This window comes from Myotis nattereri (assembly GCF_964212035.1).
Source record: "Myotis nattereri genome assembly, chromosome: 12".
Lineage (NCBI taxonomy): Eukaryota > Metazoa > Chordata > Mammalia > Chiroptera > Vespertilionidae > Myotis > Myotis nattereri.
The window spans coordinates 39846115-39869272 of NC_138087.1; the positions used below are offsets into that span (position 1 = coordinate 39846115).

Genomic DNA, 23158 nt, shown 5'->3' on the forward strand with positions numbered 1-23158 from the left:
AGGCAGAGGTGGTTAGGGACGATCAGGCAGGCAGGCTGCAGTTAGGGGTGATCAGGCAGGCATGCCAGCAGTTAGGGGGGATCAGGCAGACAGGCAGCGTAGTTAGGGGAGATCAGGCAGGCAGGCAAGTGGTTAGGGGTGATCAGGCAGGCAGGCAGAGGGGTTAGGGGAGATCAGGCAGGTAGGCAGAATGGTTAGGGGTGACCAGGCAGGCAGATAGGTAAGCGGTTAGGAGCCAGCGGTCCCAGATTGCGAGAGGGATGTCTGATTGCCAGTTTAGGCCTGGTCCCAATTAGGCTTAAACTGGCAGTTGGACATCTCCCGAGGGGTCTCAGATTGCGAGAGGGTGCAGGCTGGGCTGAAGGGCACCCCCATGCATGAATTTCGTGCACTGGGCCTCGAGTATAAATATAAACTAAAATGTTAACAATGGTTATCTCTGTATGATGAAATTAAATACTGGAGACAATTAAGACCTATAAATATGCATTCTTTATATTCTTCTGGATGTTCCAGACTTTCTACAATAAAACCTATGTATGAGTTGAGAGCCCTGGTGGGAAGGAAGACACCAAAGTGGTTTTAATGACAGGCTTCATCCTTTTGTGAAGAGCTGGAGATGACTTTATAATCTGTTTGCATCTTCACTCTATATTATTCTCCTTATTTCACTATATTGTGTTGTTTATTTACTCCAGTTATTTGAATTGAATATCATAGTAATACAGGTGGGACAAAAGTAGGTCTACAGTTGTGAGTATGCGAAACAGTGTATTCTTGTATTATTATTAACTATTGTATTATTTTCTTTTTTAAAAAATATAGTTTTGTTGATTTCAGAGAGGAAAGGAGAGGGAGAGAGACAGAAACATCAGTGATGAGAGGGAATCTTGGATTGGCTGCTTCCTGCCACTCTGGGGATTGACCCGCAACCCAGGCATGTGCCCTGACTGGGAATTGAACCATGACCTCCGGGTTCATAGGTCAAAGTTCAACCACTGAGCCATGCCAGCTGGGCTATTGTATTATTTTCATATGAACAACAGTAAACCTATGTTTGCCCCACCCTGTATTATGTAAGAGAGACTTTAAGTAATGCTAAACATGTGCTTACTGTATACTGACTATTATTGCAAAAACACCAAGCTTATTTCCCCATTAAAAAAACTAAGTGCTCAATTTTCAATGCTTCATTATTATATTCATGTTGTGACTAGCTATATACTTATAGTATGCTAAGCCTTAAACTGATAACTTTCCTAAAATTTAAAATCAAAGAACTTACAAAGAAATAGAAGGGAAATATAATACTAGTCAAGAAGCCACAATATCAATGTTTGTTTTTTTTTAATGAAATCTTAAGAAAAGTCAATAGGAGCAATGTCACATTTAAAGTTTTTATTAAAGACCATTTCAGGAAAAGGAATAGAAATTAATATATGATTTTCAAATGATGACATTAAATTCGTGAGAGTTTCGGTATGTGTTTGTTTTCCCAAATACAAAACTTTATATATAATCAAGAATTATTTTTTAAAAAGTCACAAAATCACCCTGAAGGCAAATGTTATCTTTATTATTATTCTTAGTTGATGTCTCTAGCACTTTATTATTCTAAATGTTGAGATAAAAATAGGAAAATACATCTTTAAACTATGAAGCACTATTCAATTATTACTGATTTCTGTGAATAAGGAAAGCATGATGAGTACAATATTAAAACAATAGTAACTAAGACTAAATTAAATCCTTTCAATATGAAACTCTTTTCTAGTATTTCTAAAGAAAATTATTGTACTGCAATTACAATTAATCTCCTAGTTAAAATGAACTTTTTTTTTTAACCTAACAAAGTTGGTAAATGTTATCAAGATGCTAATCATAAAGATAACATTAAATGACCATTTAATGGTGATATTAGAATCCATGGGGATACTGTAGTGAAAATACTAGGTTTTTTGTTACATAATAGGTGTTTTTTTATTGCTGAAAAAATTGTTTTTTATTTTTCTTAACAGTTACTAGTTCCAAAATGTCATTCTTTCCCTTTGCCCTCTTCTTCCTTCCTACTGCAGAGGCCAGCCCAGGAGACCTATGATGTAGTCTTCAGAGAACAGGAGAAAATGCCTGGAAAAACGAAGTGCCAACCTAGGACCTTGCATATGGAAACAGCTAGGGAGATGGGTATGTCTCTGTGATGCAATGAATGTTCCTCATATACTACTGAAGATGTCAAATTGTTGTAGGGATTTTCTTAGTAATATGGCTTTTAATGGGTGATTAAATGAAAGAGCTATCCAAGTAGTAGTACATTCTTAGTAGTTTTTTTATTCTATGATTTGCATATTCTTCAGTATAAATATGACAATGATGAAAACCATACACTTTTTTTTTAGATTATATAGGTTTCAAGTGTACAATTCTGTAATACATATTCTGTAAATTGCATGGTGTACCACCACCCAAAGTCAAATCGTCTTCTGTTACCAAATATTTGCCCCCCTTTACCCTTTACCATAGACTTAGGTTAAAAAATCATAACTGAAAAAATTTGAAAGGTATTTTAAGCTTAATTTGACATCTTCAATAACTTCCTAAGAGTAAGGCAGGGCTACATTTCCCCTTATCCATCTCACTTCTTAACTTAATTTTCCGATTCAAAAATTTTATCATAAAAATATACCTATTTCTCCGTTTTTTTCCTGTTTCCATGTTTTAAGCCACCTCTGCCACTCATCAAAATTAACAACAGGCCAAAATCACCCATAGGAAGTGATTAATTTTCTTTGTTAATTGTTAAATTATGCTCAAACCTGCATTACGGTATTTATAGAGCCTGATAGTTTGAATTGTAGGAAGGAATACCAAAGAGTAACTCCCCAAGCAGTGTCTTTCTACTTTAAACACTTTAATTTCTATGGTAAGTCTTTCACATCACCATCAGTGTCAAAAAAAAAAAAAAAAAGTGTAAAAGATGGTGTATTTAGTTTATAGGAGGAGAAGGCTAAATACCTCCTCTGAGTGGGTGAGAGTCCAAGTAATTGTACTTATTTATTCCACATATTTTAATCAGTGTTATTATATATAAGACATGTGTTAACTGCTGAGTATACTATTGAGAGAAAACAGATATTATTCTTGCCTTCTTATGGGACCTACAGGTTGATGGAAGAAAAATACAATATTCAAATAAACATCAATATACTAAAAAAAAAATTGTAATTCATGACACAAAAGGAAAAAGCAAGATATCAGGACAGATAATAACAGTGTGGGGTAAGGGCATATCTTCAGGCAGTGTGCTCAGGGAAGCCTGTGCCTGGTGGTGATATTTAAGCTGAGACCTGAACGGTTAGGAGGAACCACCCCTGTGAAAAGCAGGGGAGAAGCCTCACCAGCAGTGGAAACAGCATGTGTGAAGGCCTCAAGGAGAACAGCATAGCATATTTCAGGAATTGAAAGAAGGCCAAACTAATAATTATTTTATACTTTGTACATGTGTACATAAATGAGCACACACATCTGACTTTGGAATATTTCCATTACCCCTACTGAATCTGGTTCTGATGCTACATTTGTCACCTCAGATCCTGTTTCTCTTCTTTTTTCCTTTTAGCATGTTGCAAATTGCTGAAAATTGGACATGATCTATGGGATAATAGAAACTGAGGTTAACTAGGCCTTTAGTGAAAGGTTTTATGTCAGTCTGGTTAGGATTATGTTTGCTATAGCTGACGGTGTCCCAGGATTCAGTTTCCTCAGGTGTATTTTTTCTCTCCTGTTTTCATAAATTGTCCTAAGAATTCCTTCTCAAATAGAACTGTATCTTGTTACTTTCTTAGTTGTAATTCACTATTATTATAAAACTAGAGCCCTGTTGATGTAGTAGTAAGGTGTTGTTGGAGAGGAATTGTTTTATAATTTTATAATGAACTCTGAGTCTTTTGTGGGCATGAGTGTTTGGGATGTGACCTTCAGAAATGCTTTTTGGCTTTTCCCCTCTTAGGTGAGATAAGGAGGATAGATCAGGTAGCTGGAGTTGTCTTATTCCCCTTCCCTTGATCATCGAAAATTCTGGTAACATCATTTCATCTGGAACATTGGCCCTTGTTATAGAAAATGGATTTAGTGTATATCAAAACGGTTACTTAACCCACCCTATGACTAAAGTGGGAGGGTATATTTTCGGGGTCATCACTGTGAGAACCTGATGGGGTTCCTTGAGGTAAATTCCATAAAAGTGTTTGGGTTTCCCTAAGATTGGGCCTCAAGGACTTTCTCAATCATAAGCTAGTCCACACTCAGCCTCGAGGAATTTGTCAAGATGATCACCTCAGTGTTCAAAGCAGTTGAAGGCTCCAGCATTTTTTGCTCCAGATAAGCTGATCTTATCTATCTGTGATTCTCTGTATTTGCCTGTCTCTCAGATTTATGGGTGAGAGGTTGCTCTGTGATCTTCATTCTTGGATGAGCCTAAGAAAAGTGTTTTATTTTAGTTTATCTTTTGTCTTGTAATGATGGGACTGAAGACTTTCAAGCTCTTTCCATGTTGTCACTAAAACCAGAAGTCTTCTAAACTTTTTAATAAAGGGCTAAATAGGACATATTTTAGATTTTGTGGGTTGCATGATCCCTGTTCCAATTACTCAGCTCTACTATTGTAGCGTAAAATAAAGCAGCTATAGGCAATTCTACCTAATAAAAGAGAAACATGCAAATTAGCTGTCCCTCTGCTATGCTCAAGCCACGCCCAAAAGCCAATCCGAGTGACTATGCAAATTATCCGACAAAGATGGTGGTTAATTTGCATACACAGGTGTCAAGCGCCCCAGGAGGCCACAGCGGCCATGGCCGCAGGCTCCTGGGACTTTCGCTGGTTGGGGAGGAGCAGCCGCCCACACCAAGCCACGCCTGCAGACTCCCAGGACCTTGCCGGCAGAGAGCAGGAGGTTTGGAGGACTTGGCAGAGCAGGAGACCACTGGACATAGAGCAGAGCGAGAGAGAGAGGGTGGCTTGGAGGGCAGCTCCCTCTGTCACCCCAGCTTCCTCATCATAGCTGCAGAAACTGACAGCAGGGAGGAGGAAGTCCTACCCCCACAGAATCAGTAAGAATCAGCCATTGGTCAGACAGCTCTCAGCAGCCTGATAGCCAGGACTCTCATTCACCTGCATCTCAGACCATGACAGTAGAGAGGTTGGACTATGTCTGAAGAACAACTGTTGATACAACGTAGCTCTGCAGCCAAAAGATGCTGGCATTATCGACAGAAAGTGTCTGCAGACGAGATCAGGCGCGTTTAGGGTGGTATGGCCGTAGACTAAATGTACTTTTACTCTTAAGATATATTTAGACCTTTTGTGATAAAACTAAGAACAGGTATCGATCTAATTTAGCATTGGAAGGGTTAAACAGAATAACCCAGGGCAGAAAAAGACTACTGTGTTTACAGTTACTTTTTGTGACCTTGAAGTTCATTGATAAGACCTGTTAGGTCTGCAGCCAATAACTTAACTGCCAACACCCCCGCCCCCCTTGTCTCAGCCCAGGCCCATTGCTTTTCCTCACAGAGTCGGCCTGGAAATATAACAGGTGCATAGGGAGGTTTCTTGCAGACAGAAAGACTGGAGACAATCTGAAATCCAGTTACAGGTGCTTTCAGAATCCGGATGAGGGAGGAAGGGAAAGACCAGGTTATGCCCTCTATGAGGATTCTAATATGAGGATTCTAATAAACAATTGAAAACAGCAAGTTAAACATAATACAGTCACAGGCAGTAAATATCTCCACCCTGCAGAGCTGTGTCCACCAAAGAGATAAAATAACCATGAATAACAAGTTCTTTGAAATTTGCTACTTTGTTAATTTGCTAAGCAAATAGTTAACTTGAAAAGACTTCTTTCTTGCTTTTTTATAAGCAATCTTAGAACTAAGCAATCTTGGAACCTAGCCAGCCTTTGTTAAACTTCTTTGGGTTGCAACCTTATACCTTTAAATTAATCCTAGATTTTTAAAATTTTAACCTGATGCAGCAAAATTATACCTCAAAGTAAAGCAATTAAAAGTTCTCTACTGTCTTCCCCTTAAATCAGGGTTTTTTCTTATGTGTACAGTCAGACAGCATAAAGTAGCTTTCGCTTTACACAGACCAGTTCCAGTCCCCCTTCTCTGTAGTAAATTGGCTAGTCTCACACAAACAAACTTTGTTCCAACCCCATGATGATCGGTGACGAGAGACAGACAAGGGAGGGGGTGACCTGTTTTCACAGATCCTCACTCAGATGCCCGCCTGACCAAAGTTGTGGAGCCACACAAAGGAGAGGAGAGGACAGGCCCCCTCCCTCCACACTCACACACTTTCACCAGACATTCATTCAGCAAAGGCATTTAGCTACCACAACACACAGTTTTTCCCAATTCAATCCGAATCTTAAACTTTTAGCTGGCAAGTCAAATGTTCAGCATTTCTCAATCAGTAACATTTTTAAGAATAAACTTCAAAAATGCAAGTCATAAGTTTTTTATCATTTGAATTCAGTAAGCTTCAAGGTCCCAAGTTCCCAGCAGTTCTGGAAAACCACACCTGACGCTGGCAAGCAGGTTTGGCCCAGCCCTTGACTTTAAAACGACCATAATGCTTAAAGGAGTAGTTTGAGTCTGTCCCATAATGTCCGTCCAGTAAGTCCACAGAAAACAGAAAAAAAAAAACCACAAACACAGACAAATACAGTCTTTCAACTCTATGGAAGCAAAACCAAAACAACCTCCGACTCCGCGGAAGCAAAACTACAGATTAGACGATGGCCATGTGCCAACTGGCGGGAGCAACCCGCCTCGTCTCAGATTGAGGGGTTTCTTGGCCCCTCCAGATGGAGGATCAAGGCGTCCCCTGACTCCTCCCACCCGTGGCCCCCCAGTGCGTCCACCTAGGCTGTTGCGGGCACTACAGATTTCAGAAGTGAGCTCACACAGGACCGAACACACAGAACAGAATAGACAACACACAGACGCTTACCGCAGTCAGTCAGACTCTCCGGATCAGGGTCCCTCGTGAGTCTTGGGGGTCCTGCACGAGCCCCCAAATGTTATGCCCAGATTTCAAGACCCCCCCAAAGATCCACCAGGGAGCACCAAATCCGATGCAAAAGCATAGAGTCTTTTAATCAAGCCCAGGACTTTGTCCACCCTTCCCCCGCCTCCATTACTGGATGCAAGAGAGAGCCCCGAGTCCCAAGGGAACAAAGAATTTATAGGGCTTGGGGTTGGGGGGTGGGGGCACACTCTGACCACTGATTTGGCCGATTCCGGTTGGTTGAGTGAGGGCCGGGGACTAGTGACGCAAGGGCAGGGTGCAGCTAGGGTCTGGTTACACAAAGACAGGGGGGTGGCTAGCATACTCTTGGGCTTGGGCTAGTTTCCCCCGCTTTCCCATTGGCCGAGATAAGGGCAGGCTGAGTAACTGATACATTCTGCGGCTTTTTCTTGGAAGAGGGGTTAAGGACACAGCTATCAGTCCTGTTCTGTCCTTTCAGCGTCTGATCTTGAAAGAAGGGGGGCCTGGGACAAGATATATCTGAACACCAGCTACTGGAAAAACATCGCTCTGATGCCAAAAAACACTGGTGTTATCGACAGAAAATGTCTAAAGACCGAGGTGCCTTTGAAGTTGAAAGAAGGCGGTGGCGACGACAGAATATGTCAAGAGAACAGTCATCAACAAGTACTACCAAAACCGGTAGGAACTGCTTTCTCAGCGAAAATGGAGTACATGAGGATGCAATCCTTGAACATAGTTGTGGTGGAATGACTGCTCAATGTGAATTTTGCCTATCACTAAATTTCTCAGATGAAAAACCATCCGATGGGAAATTTACTCGATGTTGTAGCAAAGGGAAAGTCTGTCCAAATGATATACATTTTCCAGATTACCCGGCATATTTAAAAAGATTAATGACAAACAAAGATTCTGTCAGTAAAAATTTCATGGAAACTATTAGTTCCATAAATATTTCTTTTGCTTTTGCTTCCATGGGTGCAAATATTGCATCGCCATCAGGATACGGGCCATACTGTTTTAGAATACACAGACAAGTTTATCACCGTACTGGAACTTTACATCCTTCGGATGATGTTTCTCGGAAGTTTGCTCAACTCTATATTTTGGATACAGCTGAAGCTCCAAGTAAAAGATTAGCAATGCCAGAAAACCAGGGCTGCTCAGAAAGACTCATGATCAGCATCAACAACCTCATGCATGAAATAAATGAATTAACAAAATCGTACAAGATGCTACATGAGGTAGAAAAGGAAGCCCAATCTGAAGCAGCAGCAAAAGATATTGCTCCCACAGAGGTAACAATGGCAATTAAATATGATCGCAACAGTGACCCGGGTAGATATAATTCTCACCGTGTAACCGAGGTTGCTGTCATATTCAGAAACGAAGTTGAGAACCTCCTTTTGAAAGGGACTTGCTCATTCATTGTAAACCAGATCCCAATAATCCAAATGCCACTAAAATGAAACAAATCAATATCCTGTTTCCTACATTAGATGCAATGACATATCCTATTCTTTTTCCACATGGTGAACAGGCTGGGGAACAGATATTGCATTAAGACTCAGAGACAACAGTGTAATCGACAATAATACTAGACAAAATGTAAGGACACGAGTCACACAAATGCAGTATTACGGATTTCATCTCTCTGTGCGGGACACATTCAATCCTATTTTAAATGCAGGAAAATTAACTCAACAGTTTATTGTGGATTCGTATTCAAAAATGGAGGCCAATAGGATAAATTTCATCAAAGCAAACCAATCTAAGTCGAGAGTTGAAAAATATAGTGGTTTGATGGATTATCTCAAATCTAGATCTGAAAATGACAATGTGCTGATTGGTAAAATGATAATACTTTCATCATCTCCTGAGGGTAGTCCCAGAAATATGCAGCCGTGATATCAGGATGCTATGGCAATTGTAACGAAGTATGGCAAGCCCGATTTATTCATAACCATGACATGCAACCCCAAATGGGCAGATATTGCAAACCATTTACAACGCTGGCAAAAAGTTGAAAACAGACCTGACTTGGTAGCCAGAGTTTTTAATGTTAAGCTGAATGCTCTTTTAAATGATATCTGTAAATTCCATTTATTTGGCAAAGTCATAGCTAAAATTCATGTCATTGAATTTCAGAAATGTGGACTGTCTCACACTCACATATTAATGATATTAGATAATGAGTCCAAATTACGTTCCTCTAATTAATTCCCTTTCAATGTGCACGGATTTCGTGCACCGGGCTATACTAGTCTATATATATAAAATGCTAATATGGTAAATGTCCCTCCACCTGTCTGACCAGTCGCTATGATGCACACTGACCACCAGGGGGCAGATGCTTAACGCAGTACAAGCATAGAGAAATCATACTCAACGTTAAAATCATTCTGAAAAAGATTGTTAGTAATTAAGAGTAGTTAAAGGAAAGGAAAGAAGATTGAAGCTTTCATCAAGAATTAACTCCTTTTTTTAGTTACTGGGTTGTTAAATATGAGTTTATTCATGTAAATTTTGGCTCTGGTTTCTAGGTCTGATTATTTTTCTTTCATAGTTTTCATATAACTTTGAATTATGCCAGAATTTCAGCAATAGGTCCTAATTCCAAAATCCATGTCACATCTCAAAGAAACAAGAAGAGGAGTAGAAAACAGAGAGAAGAAAGGAGGAACCAAAGAAGGGGAAACAAGAAGAAATGAAGTAGGACATGGAAGAGGAAAGGATAACCGGACACTTCTCATTAATTTTGACATAGCAGGTGGACTCCCAACTTTTTAATATAAAATATTCAAAATTGAATCCTAGGTGTATGCGTAGTAGATAACAGGAGGACCCTACTCCTGGAGAACTAAAAAGATATATACTATGCAATCTGTGATTAAGACGAAAATACTTAGTTTTAAATTTAAATAGCCAGGATGGTGTGGTTCAGTGGTTGAGAGTCAACCTATGAACCAGAAGGTCAGGGTTTGATTCCCGGTCAGGGCACATGCCTGTGTTGCGGGCTCAATCCCCAGTAGGGGGCGTGCAGGAGGCAACCAATCAAAGATTTTCTCTCACCATTGATTTTCTATTTTTTTCTCTACCTTCCTCTCTGAAATTAATATATTTAAATTTTTTTAATATTTTTATTGATTTTTTACAGAAAGGAAGGGAGAGAGATAGAGAGTTAGAAACATCGATGAGAGAGAAACATCGATCAGCCGCCTCCTGCACACCTCCCATTGGGGATGTGCCCGCAACCAAGGTACATGCCCTTGACCGGAATCGAACCTGGGACCTTTCGGTCCGCAGGCCGATGCTCTATCCACTGAGCCAACCCGGTTACGGCAATATATTTAAAATTTTAAATACAACCTTTTAATATATTTAAACTTTATTCAAAAATAATACAAATTAATTTTCTCACGTAATTAAAAATTTTGGCTCTCAGCTTATATGAATGACATTTAGTAGAGTGAAGAAATGGGAGAATATGCTGGTGTTGACTTTGGAAGGTACTGAGCAGGGGGTTTTATGGGAATTGAGCAGATTGATTCTTAAAACTGGAAGGGAAAAAAGATGAAGAGGATTGCCCCTGAGGTTATTTTAGGTTTGCTGTCCTACTCTGGTCTACTGGGCAACCTCTTTAAGGATCTGATCATGCTAATCCAGAAACATATTAGACTAGGCTCAGGTGATGAGAGTCCCACTTCTTGAATTGGTTTGCCTGTACTTATCCTACAGAAAAGTCCTGTTTGAGCCACCAGGGTTGTAATTTTCTTACCCCAAGGCTATTATTGTGAAAAGATATTAGTATAAATAGAAGGCATTGCTTAAGCCCTACTTCATTGGTTTGATGAAGTTTGAGGAAAATAGGAATAAGTCAAGTGTGCTGAGGATCAGTCATTTCACATTTATAAAGCATAAAGCTTATTAAAGGTTTTGAAGTGAAAAGATAGTATATGAATACAAAACCATTGTTATCACTGGTAACATGTACAGACATCTTGCCAGTGTTTTTCTGATTCAGATTATTAAGCTTCATATTAGAATATGATAAAAAGATAGTCATTAAAAAGACCTTGTGAACAGGCAAAGCTTGAAAAACAGTGACTAAGGAAATTTTACCCCCAAAACACTCACATGTTGGGGCGCTTTTTCCAAATGATAAGAACAAAGTTAGGATGTAATAATAGTCATAGTAGTTGAAATTTAATTGAGGGCTGAACATTTATTAGGCAATATTCCACCCACTTTCAATGTAGTTATTATCTTATGTAATTGTTACAAAACTCCCCTGCAATAAATACTGTTTTATTCCTATTTTATCAGTAAGGATTAAACAAACCAAAAATTCCACAGAATGTACTGGTGTATACAAAGAGAATGAAAAGCAAAGAATTTGAGAATGTAAGATTTAATCTCCTATATCCCAACATGAGGATGTTGAAAGGATTTAGTAGATACACAAGACAATAAAGCTTATCTACGTATATAAAATCCAAGCAACTGGACCAATGGAACAACTGGAACAACCAGAACGACCGGTTGCTATGACATGCACTGCAGAGGCCAACCGGCCTGATCAGGGCCCTGATCGGCCCCCAAACCTCCTGTGGCTCCTTCCCCGGACTGGGCTGGCCCCTGATTGCCCCCCCCCCGCCACCCCCCCCCCCCCCGCCACCCCCCACCACCCTCCCCACCCCCCTCCGCCGGCCCTAGCCCCAACCACCCACCCCTTCAGGGGGTGGGGTCAGCCAACCTCCCACATCCCCTCCCCCCACACCCGCCTGGCCCAATGGCCTCCATCAGGGCAGCCGGCCAGACCTCACCCATGCATGAATTTATGCACTGGGCCTCTAGTAAAGTTATAAAGAAGAAAAAAGAATAGTATAACAAAAAAGCGTATTTGTAAACTCAAATAGACTGTCATCTTAGCTTAAGGAACTCTAAAATAACAAGCTACCTTTTGCTTGTTTTGTTAAATTACTGCCAGTGAGTGTGTTGAAATGCTTTGAAATTTCTGCAGCACCTGTGCAGCAGAGAAAGAGGTCTGAGCTTCAGGAAGCTCTGTCTCTCCCTCAGATTGGCAGCACAAACCTAAAATCTTGGTTGCACGTTTATTATGTTGCTACCACTTTAAGCATGAGTAAAAGAACCACACAAGCAGATGGTAGCAATGGTGGTCATATTTGGAGCAATGGCTATATGCTATGATTTGTAAAGCACTGAGCTTAACACAGATCTTATTTACCCTTTTAAAATTAACTTCTATTTTCCTCCCATTACTTCAAGAAGAACTCAAATAGCAGTCAGTAATCTACTAGCACTTAGCTGGATTGGTTTCAAATTGCATGGCTTAACTGTGGCTGTCTGTAAAATATGGTCTTAGGTACCACAGGGGTCCACAAGGAGCGATCACAGGCCACAGAAAAGCATTTAATAGTTATGTGTAATCAAATTTATGAAAACTCATCCAGAAAGGCACCTCACTATTTATAGGAGTGCTGTAACAAATCTTTTGCAAACTAGAGAACCTATTTGTAATGTGAAATCTCTTGTCTCCTTTTAAATTTGAATTTTTGTGTATATGTGGTCTTCATAAAGTAAGACACTTATGAAATTTCTGAAAGCCCAGGTAAATATAACACAATCAAACATAATTTTCACTCACTCATTCAACACTGTGAAATGATGCCATGTACTAAAAGCACTGTTCCAGGTAAGAGGGAGGGCCCTGATTTAGTCCGTTAATGCCCTTAAAGTGTTCAGCTGAGGCTGGGGAAGAGAATTCTGATGTGTTAAATATTTTTTACTTGGAAAGTGAAAACATGAAATAAGCACTTCCCTTCTATAATACAGCTATTCATTGATTTCTTGAAAGCAATGCCATAGACAATTATTTTGAAATCTCCCTGCATATAACTCACAATACAATAATGTGATGAATTTGGATTGTCACAAAATATCATGTTTTAAATGATAAGAACTTGGTAAGTCTTAGGAAGCTGAGTGTACCGGAGCCCTAAACTGTACTTAAGAATCTGAAGAGACCTCAGATTCTCGCGTTCATGCCGCCCCCTTTTCAGTCCCAAACCTTCCTTCGTGTTTTTGTTTGTTTGTTTGTTTTGTTTTTTACCAAAGGAAGAAACTCGTGTTCAGAAAGTATTGAAAGGAACCAGCCAGGTCATTTCATCTCAGACTTTTTAGCTGAATGATTCCATTCCTCCTCTCTCTCAGTTAGAAAAATCTATATAGAAATGACGTATTTTAGGGTTTGAGGGGTGTTCTCTTGCTCCCTTTTAGTCAAACTTGTAAGCAGAAAGTATGGTGGTAACAGATGATGAATGGTAAAAAGAATTTATGCAAGGATGGCGGGAACAGACCCCTCTCCGGGGTCAGGTCCCATCAGCCCTTGACTGACCTAGGCTCCCCCTAAAACTCCGCCCCGCCACTCGGAGATTAGGCTGCTGGGCGGGCGAAACTACAAGTCCCAAGATGCAGAGCCTTCTTTTTCTATGAAGCCCGGACGCCCCCTCGTTCCATTCTGGGAAATGTAGTTTCCTTTAACTCGGCAGCAACACTGTCTAGGAAACCTGGGTTATTACGTTTGAGGGCGCCCTCCCTCCATTGACCCCGCCCCAGGTTGCTTAGGAGTGGAGAGACGCCGAATCTTGGAGTAGTTGGCTCGGGGCCCAAACCAGCGCGGAGGGAAATCTGAGGTCTGCGCCGCGAGGGCGGTCATGGAGAACTTCGGCAGCTCCCGCCAGGACTTGTGCAGCACTACCGGGTACCAGTTTGAGATCGGACCCCCCGACGTGCTGGAGCGCAAGGGCTCCCTGACCCTCCGCTCCCGTCACAAAAAATACTCGAATCCGGTGTTGGTGTATTCCTGGTGAGCGAGCTCCCCCAAGCTCCCCTTTCTCTGGATCTGGGAGAGGGAGACGCGCGGAAGAGATGGGGAAAGGAAGGAGAGTAATAGAGCGAGGACAAGGGTGGAGAGGATAGAATAAACAGAAGAGGATGAGAACAGAGGAAGGGAACAACAGAGAAAGAAGGGGAGAGAATGAAGAGGTGGGAAAGAAAAGGATGAGACAGAACTGGGAGAGGAGAGAAGGGAAAAGCAAGGGAACATCTTCAAAGGAGAAATGGGGAGGGTAGGAATGCAGATGGGGAACCGAGGAGAAGATAGGAGAGGAGCGCTCTGGACGAGTGGCTCCCCAGCACACACCAAGACCTGCTGCAGCCCGTGCCCTGCCACCAGAGGTCATAGATCACCCAGGTGCAGGATGGACCGGAGGGTGTTTGCAGAGGCGTGGAACTCTGGTCTCTGAGACAAGTACTTGCTCACAAAAGCAGGGCATTAAGACGAGGCCAGGGGACAGGAGAGAGATGTTGGTTCAGAACATGGCTTCTAGGACTGTCATTTGGCAGTAGGGCACACTAACTTGAAGGACATCCCTAAATATCACCCAGGGCCTAGCCTAGGTGACAGGCTCCTATTAGGCTCCTAGGATTCTTCAGACCAGGGACTGCAAACTGGTATTTCCCACTAAAGGCCAACAGTTTGTTTGGCATGCCCTGTGTTGTCATTTTTAAATAATTGCCCACATTTAAAACCAGGAGGTTATACATAAAAATGCAGGATTATGTCTTTTCTTGGAAAGTTGAAAGGATTTTATTCTTCCTGGCAACAATGAATGTACCACTACCGAAGATAAGAGTTCTCTGTTAATTGCACTCATAAAAGTTCTTGCCTGGTCCTAGAAGGCATTTGCTTTACTTCCTTTGCCTTAGCCCTTGGGCTTTGAATTCACTTAGAGATTATCTGGTTTTATTAACTATTGCAGTAACCAATAACATATAACATGTAACATGTAACAAAACCATAACATATAACTGGGAGAAAAATGGGGACTTTTAGGGCAATTAGGATTCTGTATTTGGAATTCTCTGGGGGAGAGCAAAAAGAGAAAGTGAAGTCATCTTCTTTATACTTTTGCCATTTAAAGATGATTTGGACTTAGCCCTAAAGCTAAGTCTTCCTTGATCCCATTCATTCATGCAATGTATGTGAGCCCTGTAGCTTCTGTCTTGCAAATTTTTCACACCTATTCCAAAGCCTTATTTTTTCGTCTCATCTCCAAAATCTGCCTGTTTTGAATTCAGTATGAAAGTTTATATAGATTTGAAATCCAAAGCTACATTGGGAAACAAAATCCTCTTTTAGCCTCATACAGGGCTTACCTCATGGCCCTCAAGCAAAAACACTTAGCTCTTCCATGATTCTGTTACTCCATAAGGATTTAAGTTATGATATAAATCACTACTAGAAATTATTGTTACGGAGAAAGATCTTTTCAAGTGGATAATGCTTTGCTCTTTTCTCCATTGCTCTGAGGAGTTGCCTTGTGAACATCGTAGACATGAATAGCAAAACTACAGAAGAACAGAAATGAGAAGGAGGTGAAGAATTTGGTGTGGAGAAGGGTAGTATAACACTGAAAGTCATTCTGGCCACTTCTGGAAATGTAGAGAGATTTCTCATGCTGTTGATTTTAGAAAGACGGTTTGGGAGCAGGAAGAAATAAATTCAGTCCAATTAACAGCTACATATTGGAGATGCAGAGATGAATAAGGAGATTCAATGAGATAATTTGTATAAAGCATTTAGCACCATGCCTGGCACATAGTAAGCAGTCAATAATATGTGGTATCTAGTAATACTATTTATTTAGGATAACAATGGTTAAAAGTGTGGGCTCTAGGTTGAACACCAACTTTGCAGCTTGTGATATGGCAAGTGATACTCTGGGCCTCTGTTTCTGCAACTGTGAAATGGGCATGATAGGAGTCTAGTAAGATTAAACACGGTGTTGTATGTGAAGCTCCTTTTTAACATATAGCCTGCCACATAGTAAGCACAGTAACTGGTATATACATACATAGGATATTTCATTGACCTAAAGGAAGTTCATAGGCCAGTAAAAGAAAATGTCTATCTTATTTGTGCAAAATAGAGATGAGTATAAGAGGCAAAGGGAACAGGAAGGGAAAGTTAGTGTGTGTGTGCTGGCGGGGGGTGGGGGGGGGGTGGGGGGAGGGCAAGGGGGTGATTTCCTGAGCAGGGTTTAGAAAGAAGAATAGGAGCTTCATAGGTAAATAAAAGAAAACAGGTAAATGCGGTGGATTAGCAAGCAGCAGCACAGGGAAATAGAAGTAGTTCTCTATAGTTGGCAAATACAGTTGATCCTCATTATTTGTAGGTTTTGTATTTGCAAATTTGTCTACTCGCTAAAATTTATTTGTAATCTCAAATCAATGGTCGAGGTGCTTTCATGGTCACTTATGGGCATGTGCAGAGAGGCGAACATTTTGAGTTACTGTCTACACACATTCCCAGTTGAGGTCAGACAAAGTGACATTCTGCCTTCTTCTTTTAGCACTCATATGGGAGCAGGTATTCTTTTAGCAGTCTATTTAGTGACACTGTTTTTTTGCATCTTTGTGCTTTTTGAAGGTGATTTCTTGTTAAAACGGTCCTGAAGTATAGTGCTCATGTGCTATCTAGTGTTCCTAAGTTCAAGAAGTGTGTGATGTGGAGAAAATTATGTGTTACAGAAGCGTCATTCAGGCATGAGTTATAGTGCTGTCGGCTGTAAGTTCGATGTTAATGAATCAACAATATATATTGAATAAGGTGTCTTTAAATAGAAACACACATCATACCAGGTAATATTTTGATTGGTTTATGAAAATGGCTCACAGGAAACAAACCCCATATTTCTGAGCGGGATATACTGCGGGTGCTCTTTTTTTCTTCCATATCCAACCAGTTACCAAGATCTGTCCTAAAAAACAAAACAAAACAAAACAAAACAAGAAAAAACTGCATAAAGTTCAAATTGTACAAACTTCCAGACAAATGATGTCATTGACCATTTTGTTTTTTTGCATTCTGGTCATATTTGTTTGGTTTCTACTGCCTTATTTTAGTACATATTAAAGCTTTTATTGATTTTTATGCTTTTATTAAAGGTTAGCACTTACTACTTATAAGACACCATTTAAGTGGCCTTTCAACTGAGTATTTGATTAAATGACTATATCCATGGGTTTGCAAAATAGAATTGGTGTTTGGAAGAAATTTTGACTTACCTAGTTTAAACTTTTGGGTGATTCCCGTTTTCTGTTTATGTGGCATGTAATACAAGTCTGCTTGACTTCACTACACATATTTAAAATGGTTGTGTATAATGGATGTGATAAAGTGATATACCCGGAATGGTTGTTAGAGGTATTACTGGGATGAGACATTGTCTAGGAGCCATCTCTTCCTTGCAGCTGGAGTGATAGATAGAGAGCCATATCACCTGCATCTCACCTTGATGCTTCTGAGTGAGAGAAGACTTTTCTAGAGATTACTCTTCTCTAGTCATTTCTGTAGTATTTATGGAGCTATATCATCAGATGATTTCTTCAGAAATTCTGAATTGAGGAAAAATTTTTTCTTGGGATATCTTCCCACTCACAGGAATAATGCAATACGAAGAACCAGAACAACTATACTTGTCTTTAATAAATTCTCTGGTGTGAGGCTAGTTATTTATTTACTTATTTATTTTTACTCTTCCTTCCTTGGCCAAATCAACATTCAGTAATAAGTGATGATCATTTAAAGCCAAAAAAAAAAAAATCATTTGAGTTCCCTTGGAGATAGTTCATGTTCTGGTCTCCATGGTGACAGAGTTTTAAGTGTTCAGGTTAATTTTATGCATTTGTTATTTCAATTACTTTTCTCCCCTGCCTAAAATAAAGAGCCAAACCCCACCCTGTAATAGGAAGAAAACAGAAAAAGGAAAAAGAGGAAGAAAAATAAAATTTGGTGATAATTGTGGGATAGGGATAGCATGAATCCATAATAAAACCAGAGTTGATTTTCACAGCCATAATCCTGATGCAGCAAGATAACATCAAAACATTTTTGGGCATCTCCGCATAAGCGAGCTTAAAGAGGTATAATGCATTAGACTTCTGATTAGAATGGTAAAGCATTTAAAATGGGAGCTAAGCTGTGCTTTCCCTCCTTTAGTGCATGACTTAGCAGGGACTAACAGGTAATAAGGAGATTTTGAGTTAAATATAGGGACAAATTTTAAGATCACTCTATCTGTCCCATGTTTTGGAGCTTCTGGGTCTTTTTGTTGATAGAAACCTAAGAAATTCGAGCCTTTTATTTCTCAACAATGCCCAACTTTCAAGAAAAATATCTCCCTCAGCACTCAAAAATTCCATCTTGTTAGAAGTTAACAGCAACGCTTTTTTCCCTTCATACTCTTGGCACAACAGTCTTAAATGTTCCCAAGGCAAAATGTAGATGCCTCTGATTTATTAGAGCAAATGTTATCTTAAAGAGTTAAGCAAAGAAAAGTACAAAGATTAATATTTCAAAAAACAATCTTACTATAAGTGAGCAAAAAAAGGCAATCCATATTGGATTCTTTTGTTAAAAGATGTGTCTATATGGCATTGAAAAGAGACTGAAAGGATTTTCACCATGTAACACAAAATATTTACAGCTGAATGGTAGATTTATGGATTATTTATCCTTTTTTTCTCTTTGCCACTCTACATTTTCCATAAGGAACTTGTATTATTTTCATAAAAATAAATTAAAATTACTTCAAATTTTTTTATATCATTGTCTATGTATCTTCCCCTGGAGCAAACATTTCCTAAATGATCAGAATTTAAACACAATACTTCATCTCTTTCAGAGTCTGAGTCATTCTTCATAGTTTATTATGAGTCTTTTTAAAATATCTTTTTAATTGCTAGTTTAAGTTGGATGAAAAGGATGATGCTATTCACATTCATTTGGTTTAACCGCCCTTTCATTCTGTGCACTATAATGGTAGATCCTATGCTACGGTTATTTTTAATCTAGTCCTATGTTCTTATTCCTCCACATACGCACATACCCACAAAGGCTTTTGAATGCAGTCGTTTTTGTGTGTTTGTGTGTGTGTGTGTGTGTGTGTGTGTGTGTGTGACCTTATTTTCTGTATTTCCAAGATAAAGTCCAGGAGACTGCATCCTTTTGTCCTGACTACATTTTCTTTTCTTTTTATTTTTTTATTTTTATTGATTTTCTACAGAGAGAAAGGGAGAGGGATAGTTAGAAACATTGATGAGAGAGAAACATTGATCAGCCGCCTCCTGCATGCCCCCCACTGGGGATGCGCCTGCAACCAAGGTATATGCCCTTTACCGGAATCGAACCCGGGACTCTTGAGTCCGCAGGCCGACGCTCTATCCACTGAGCCAAACCGGTTCTGGCGTCCTGACTACATTTTCAATGCTACTCTCGTTTATGAAGTGCCAATCAAATTCTTTTCCTAAACACTTGTGGTTATAGAATTGCTGTGCCTTGACCTTTGTGTGAGGTTTTGCTCAACTGAACTGTCAATGGCCAAAATAAAACAGGTTTACTTGCAAGGCAAAGTATTACAGGACAGGTATTTTCCTACATGGGGGTGCTCTTGGATTAGGAAATATCATTGCTGTATATGAGTACCTCTGCCTGAGTCAACCACCTACTCTTGGGACCATTTCCCACTAGGGCCCTAGGAGCCACCAGAACCCCTCATAATTCTGCTGTATTCTTTCATTCATAGACAGACACAAGTACTTTTTCGCCAAGTCTTTTTTTTTTTCTCTTACCTCACTGATGATCCCTTCTAGTTCAGGGTGTGGGGAGTGAGGGAGAGGGTAGGAAGAATGTGGGGCTCAGTGATAAGGAGAGGTTCAGTCTATGAACACCGGGACTAAGCTCAGGATTTTTAATAGCAGTGGAACTGGTATTAGGTAAATTTCTCTGAGTTGGCTTGGGAAGCCACCTCACTGGCACCATTTTCTGTGTGCACTGGTCAGTCTTCTGGTTGCAAGTGACAAATACTAAGCTTGTACTAGCCTTAAAAAGCAAGAGAATGAATTAGCTCATGGTATTTATAGAATGGTTGATTACCAGATGAGAAGGGCAGGGATGCAGTTCAATCTTAGGAACAACTGGAATAAGGGATGCAAATGCAGCCAGGTCTCACTTCATGTTTTCTCTCTCCTCCTCTGTGTGTTTGCTTCATCTTATTCATTGAAAATTATGGGAAACATGACTGCTCCAGTTCTGGTATTTATACCTACAAAGAAAGATCGATGTTAAGGTATTTTCAGTTTAGAATCTACAAATCCCAGGTCAGATATCCATTCCAGGGCCAAGTATCTGTTTGGACTCACCTGACTGGGCAAAATTAGATGGAAATATGATAGCTCTGTATTGGGGTGAGGTAGACCAACCCAGAAGAAAAAAAGGCTGGGCTAGCAATCCTATAGATGTCTACTATATCCCATCTTATTCTATAGATATCTACTGTATCTCATCCTATACTTATAGATGTCTACTATATCCCATCCTGTCCTATAGATGTCTACTGTATCCCATCCTATTCTATAGAGATCTACTAAATAACTAAATAGTTACTACAGTGGAGAATGAATTCCAAATTCCAAAGACCCAATTTTATAGCAAAAGTTTAGGATACAACCAATTAATATATTGGGGACTTTCTGCATTTGCTGTTATTTTGACTTTAAACTATGTTCTGCCCACCCCCAGCCAAACCAGTACCAACTCAATGTAGTTTTAAAAATTTGACCTTAGACTTAATGAGCAAAAAACAGAATCTTGTATAGAGATTAGATGAACAGATCTTTATGGTGTTTTGAAAAAGTTCTGAATAAATTTGAATATTGTGTTACTGTTGTGTGTTTTTTTTACTCTTTATTGTTGAAAGTATTATATAGGTCCTCCTTTTTCCCCTATTAACCTCTTCAAGCGGCTCCAGTCCCCTTCCCCAGGCCCTCATCACCCATTGTCTGTATCCACAGGTTAGGCATATATGCATACAAGTTCATTGGCTGATCTCTTCCCCCTCACTCCCTCCCCTGCTTTCCCTCTGAGGTTCAACAGTCTGTTCATGCTTCTGTGTCTCTGGGTCTATTTTTGATCATCAGATGATTTGGTTCATTAGATTCCACATATGAATGAGGTTATGTGATAGTTATCTTTCTCTGACTGGCTTATTTCGCTCAGCATAATACTCTCCAGGTCCATCCATGCTATTGCAATTGGGAAGAATTCTCTCTTGTTTATTGCCACATAACATTCCATCGTGTAAATGTACCACAGTTATTTTTATCCACTCATCTGCTGATGGGCACTTAGGCTGTTTCCAAATCTTAGCTATTGTAAATTGTGCTACTATGAACATAGGAGTGCATATATTCTGTCTGATGAGTGTTTCGGGTTTCTTAGGATATATTCCTAGAAGTGGGATCACTAAGTCAAATGAGACTTCTATTTTTAATTTTTTGAGGAAACTCCATACTGTTTTCCACAGTGGCTGCATCATTCTGCATTCCCACCAGCAGTGTACTAGGGTTCCCTTTTCTTCACAACCTCACCAACACTTGTCATTTGTTTATTTGTTGATGATAGCCATTCTGACAGGTGTGAGGTGATATATCTCATTGTCGTTTTGATTTGCATCTCTCTGATGACCAGTGACTTTGAGCATTTTTTCATATGTCTCTTGGCCTTCTGTATGTCCACTTTGGAGAAGTGTCAACTTAGGTCCTTTTGCCCATTTTTTAATTGGATTGTTTGTCTTCCTTAAAAAGGAAGTTGTATGAATTCCCTATATATTTTGGAGATTAACTTCTTATCAGATGTATCATTGGCAAATATGTTCTCCCATGTAGTGGGCTCTCTTGTTATTTTGTTGATGGGTTTTTTTTTTTTGCAGTGCAGAAGCTTTTTATTTTAATGTAGTCTCATTTTTGTTTACTATTTTTGATAGACACCAATTTCTTATAACTGTTTATTTTATTTGAAATACAAATTCACTTTAATTGTTATTAGTCACATCATGTGTTTTTATTTTGTCTGAGTTTTGAAGTATTAACAAAAATAATAAATTGGTAGAAAAATTATGTTTCTTTGTTAAGATGTTATATCCCCAATCTGATTAATATAATGTCGTTTTATTTATTGCAAAGAATTTAGTCTCCTTTTATAGAAAGTGGTAGAAAGAGTATTTTGAAATTAAAATATATGTATGACTTGCCACAAGTTTTTAAACACTTGAAAAAAAACACGCTGAGATGCTAAGCTAGGAGCCAGAAACATTACGTGAATTTTTGCCAAAAAAAAAATTATTTAAAAAAATGTTCTCTAAGGAGCTCTTTATTTAATTTAAAATATTTTAATTAAATTTATTGAGGTGACATTGGTTAATAAAATTATATGGGTTTCAAGTGTGCAATTCTATAATACATCATCTGTATATTGCATTGTGTGCCTGTAGTCAAATCTTCCTTCACCGTACATTTGGCCCTTTTTACCTTTTACTCCCCTCACCTTCCCCTCTGGTAACAACCATATTGTTGTCTCTGTCTATGAGTTCTTGTTTGTTTTTCTTGTTTGTTCATTTGTTTGAAGAGCTGTTTTTATTTATTTATTTTTTATGTTAATCCTCACCCAAGGATATTATATTTTCCCACTGATTTTTAGGGAGAGTGGAAGAGAGAGGAAAAGACAGAGAGAAACATTGATGTGAGAGAAACACATTGATTGGTTGCCTCCTGCACAAGCGCTGACCAGGGCCCCTGCTGGGGAGAAGCCTGCAACCAAGGTAGTGCCCTTCACTGGAATCGAACCCGGGACCCTTTGGTCTGCAGGCCAATGTTCTATCCACCAAGCCAAACTGGCTAGGGCAAGAGCTCTTTGCTCTTTTTTAAAAAACAAACGCACTTTTATTGCTATTATGTAAGAGGGAGAGAAAGGAAGGGAGAGAGAGAGAAGAAGGGGGGGGGGGGGAGAGAGAGAGAGAGAGAGAGAGAGAGAGAGAGAGAGAGAGAGGAGAGAGAAACATTGATTGGTTGCCTCTTGTATGCATTCTGACTGGGGATCAAATATGCTGGACATATGATATGTTATGGATTGTGTATATGAAACCTGTATAATTTTGTTAATCATTGTCACCCTAATAAATT

General features: G+C 39.5%; 1 protein-coding gene across 2 annotated transcripts in view; it reads left to right on the plus strand.

Moving 5' to 3' along the window:
* CFAP95 (cilia and flagella associated protein 95) overlaps positions 1–23158 on the plus strand; it is a gene marked incomplete at its 5' end in the record, with an annotated part of 82036 nt that overhangs the window by 3767 nt on the left and 55111 nt on the right. The window contains one exon of one of the 2 annotated variants that reach the window (XM_081103878.1): positions 2076–2184. Coding sequence is in view for 1 of the 2 variants with exons in the window: in XM_081103879.1 (XP_080960005.1) it covers positions 13792–13943 (152 nt within the window). Of the gene's footprint in view, positions 1–2075; positions 2185–13791; positions 13944–23158 lie in introns of those variants that run through there. The other variant, XM_081103879.1, reaches the window with a different exon arrangement.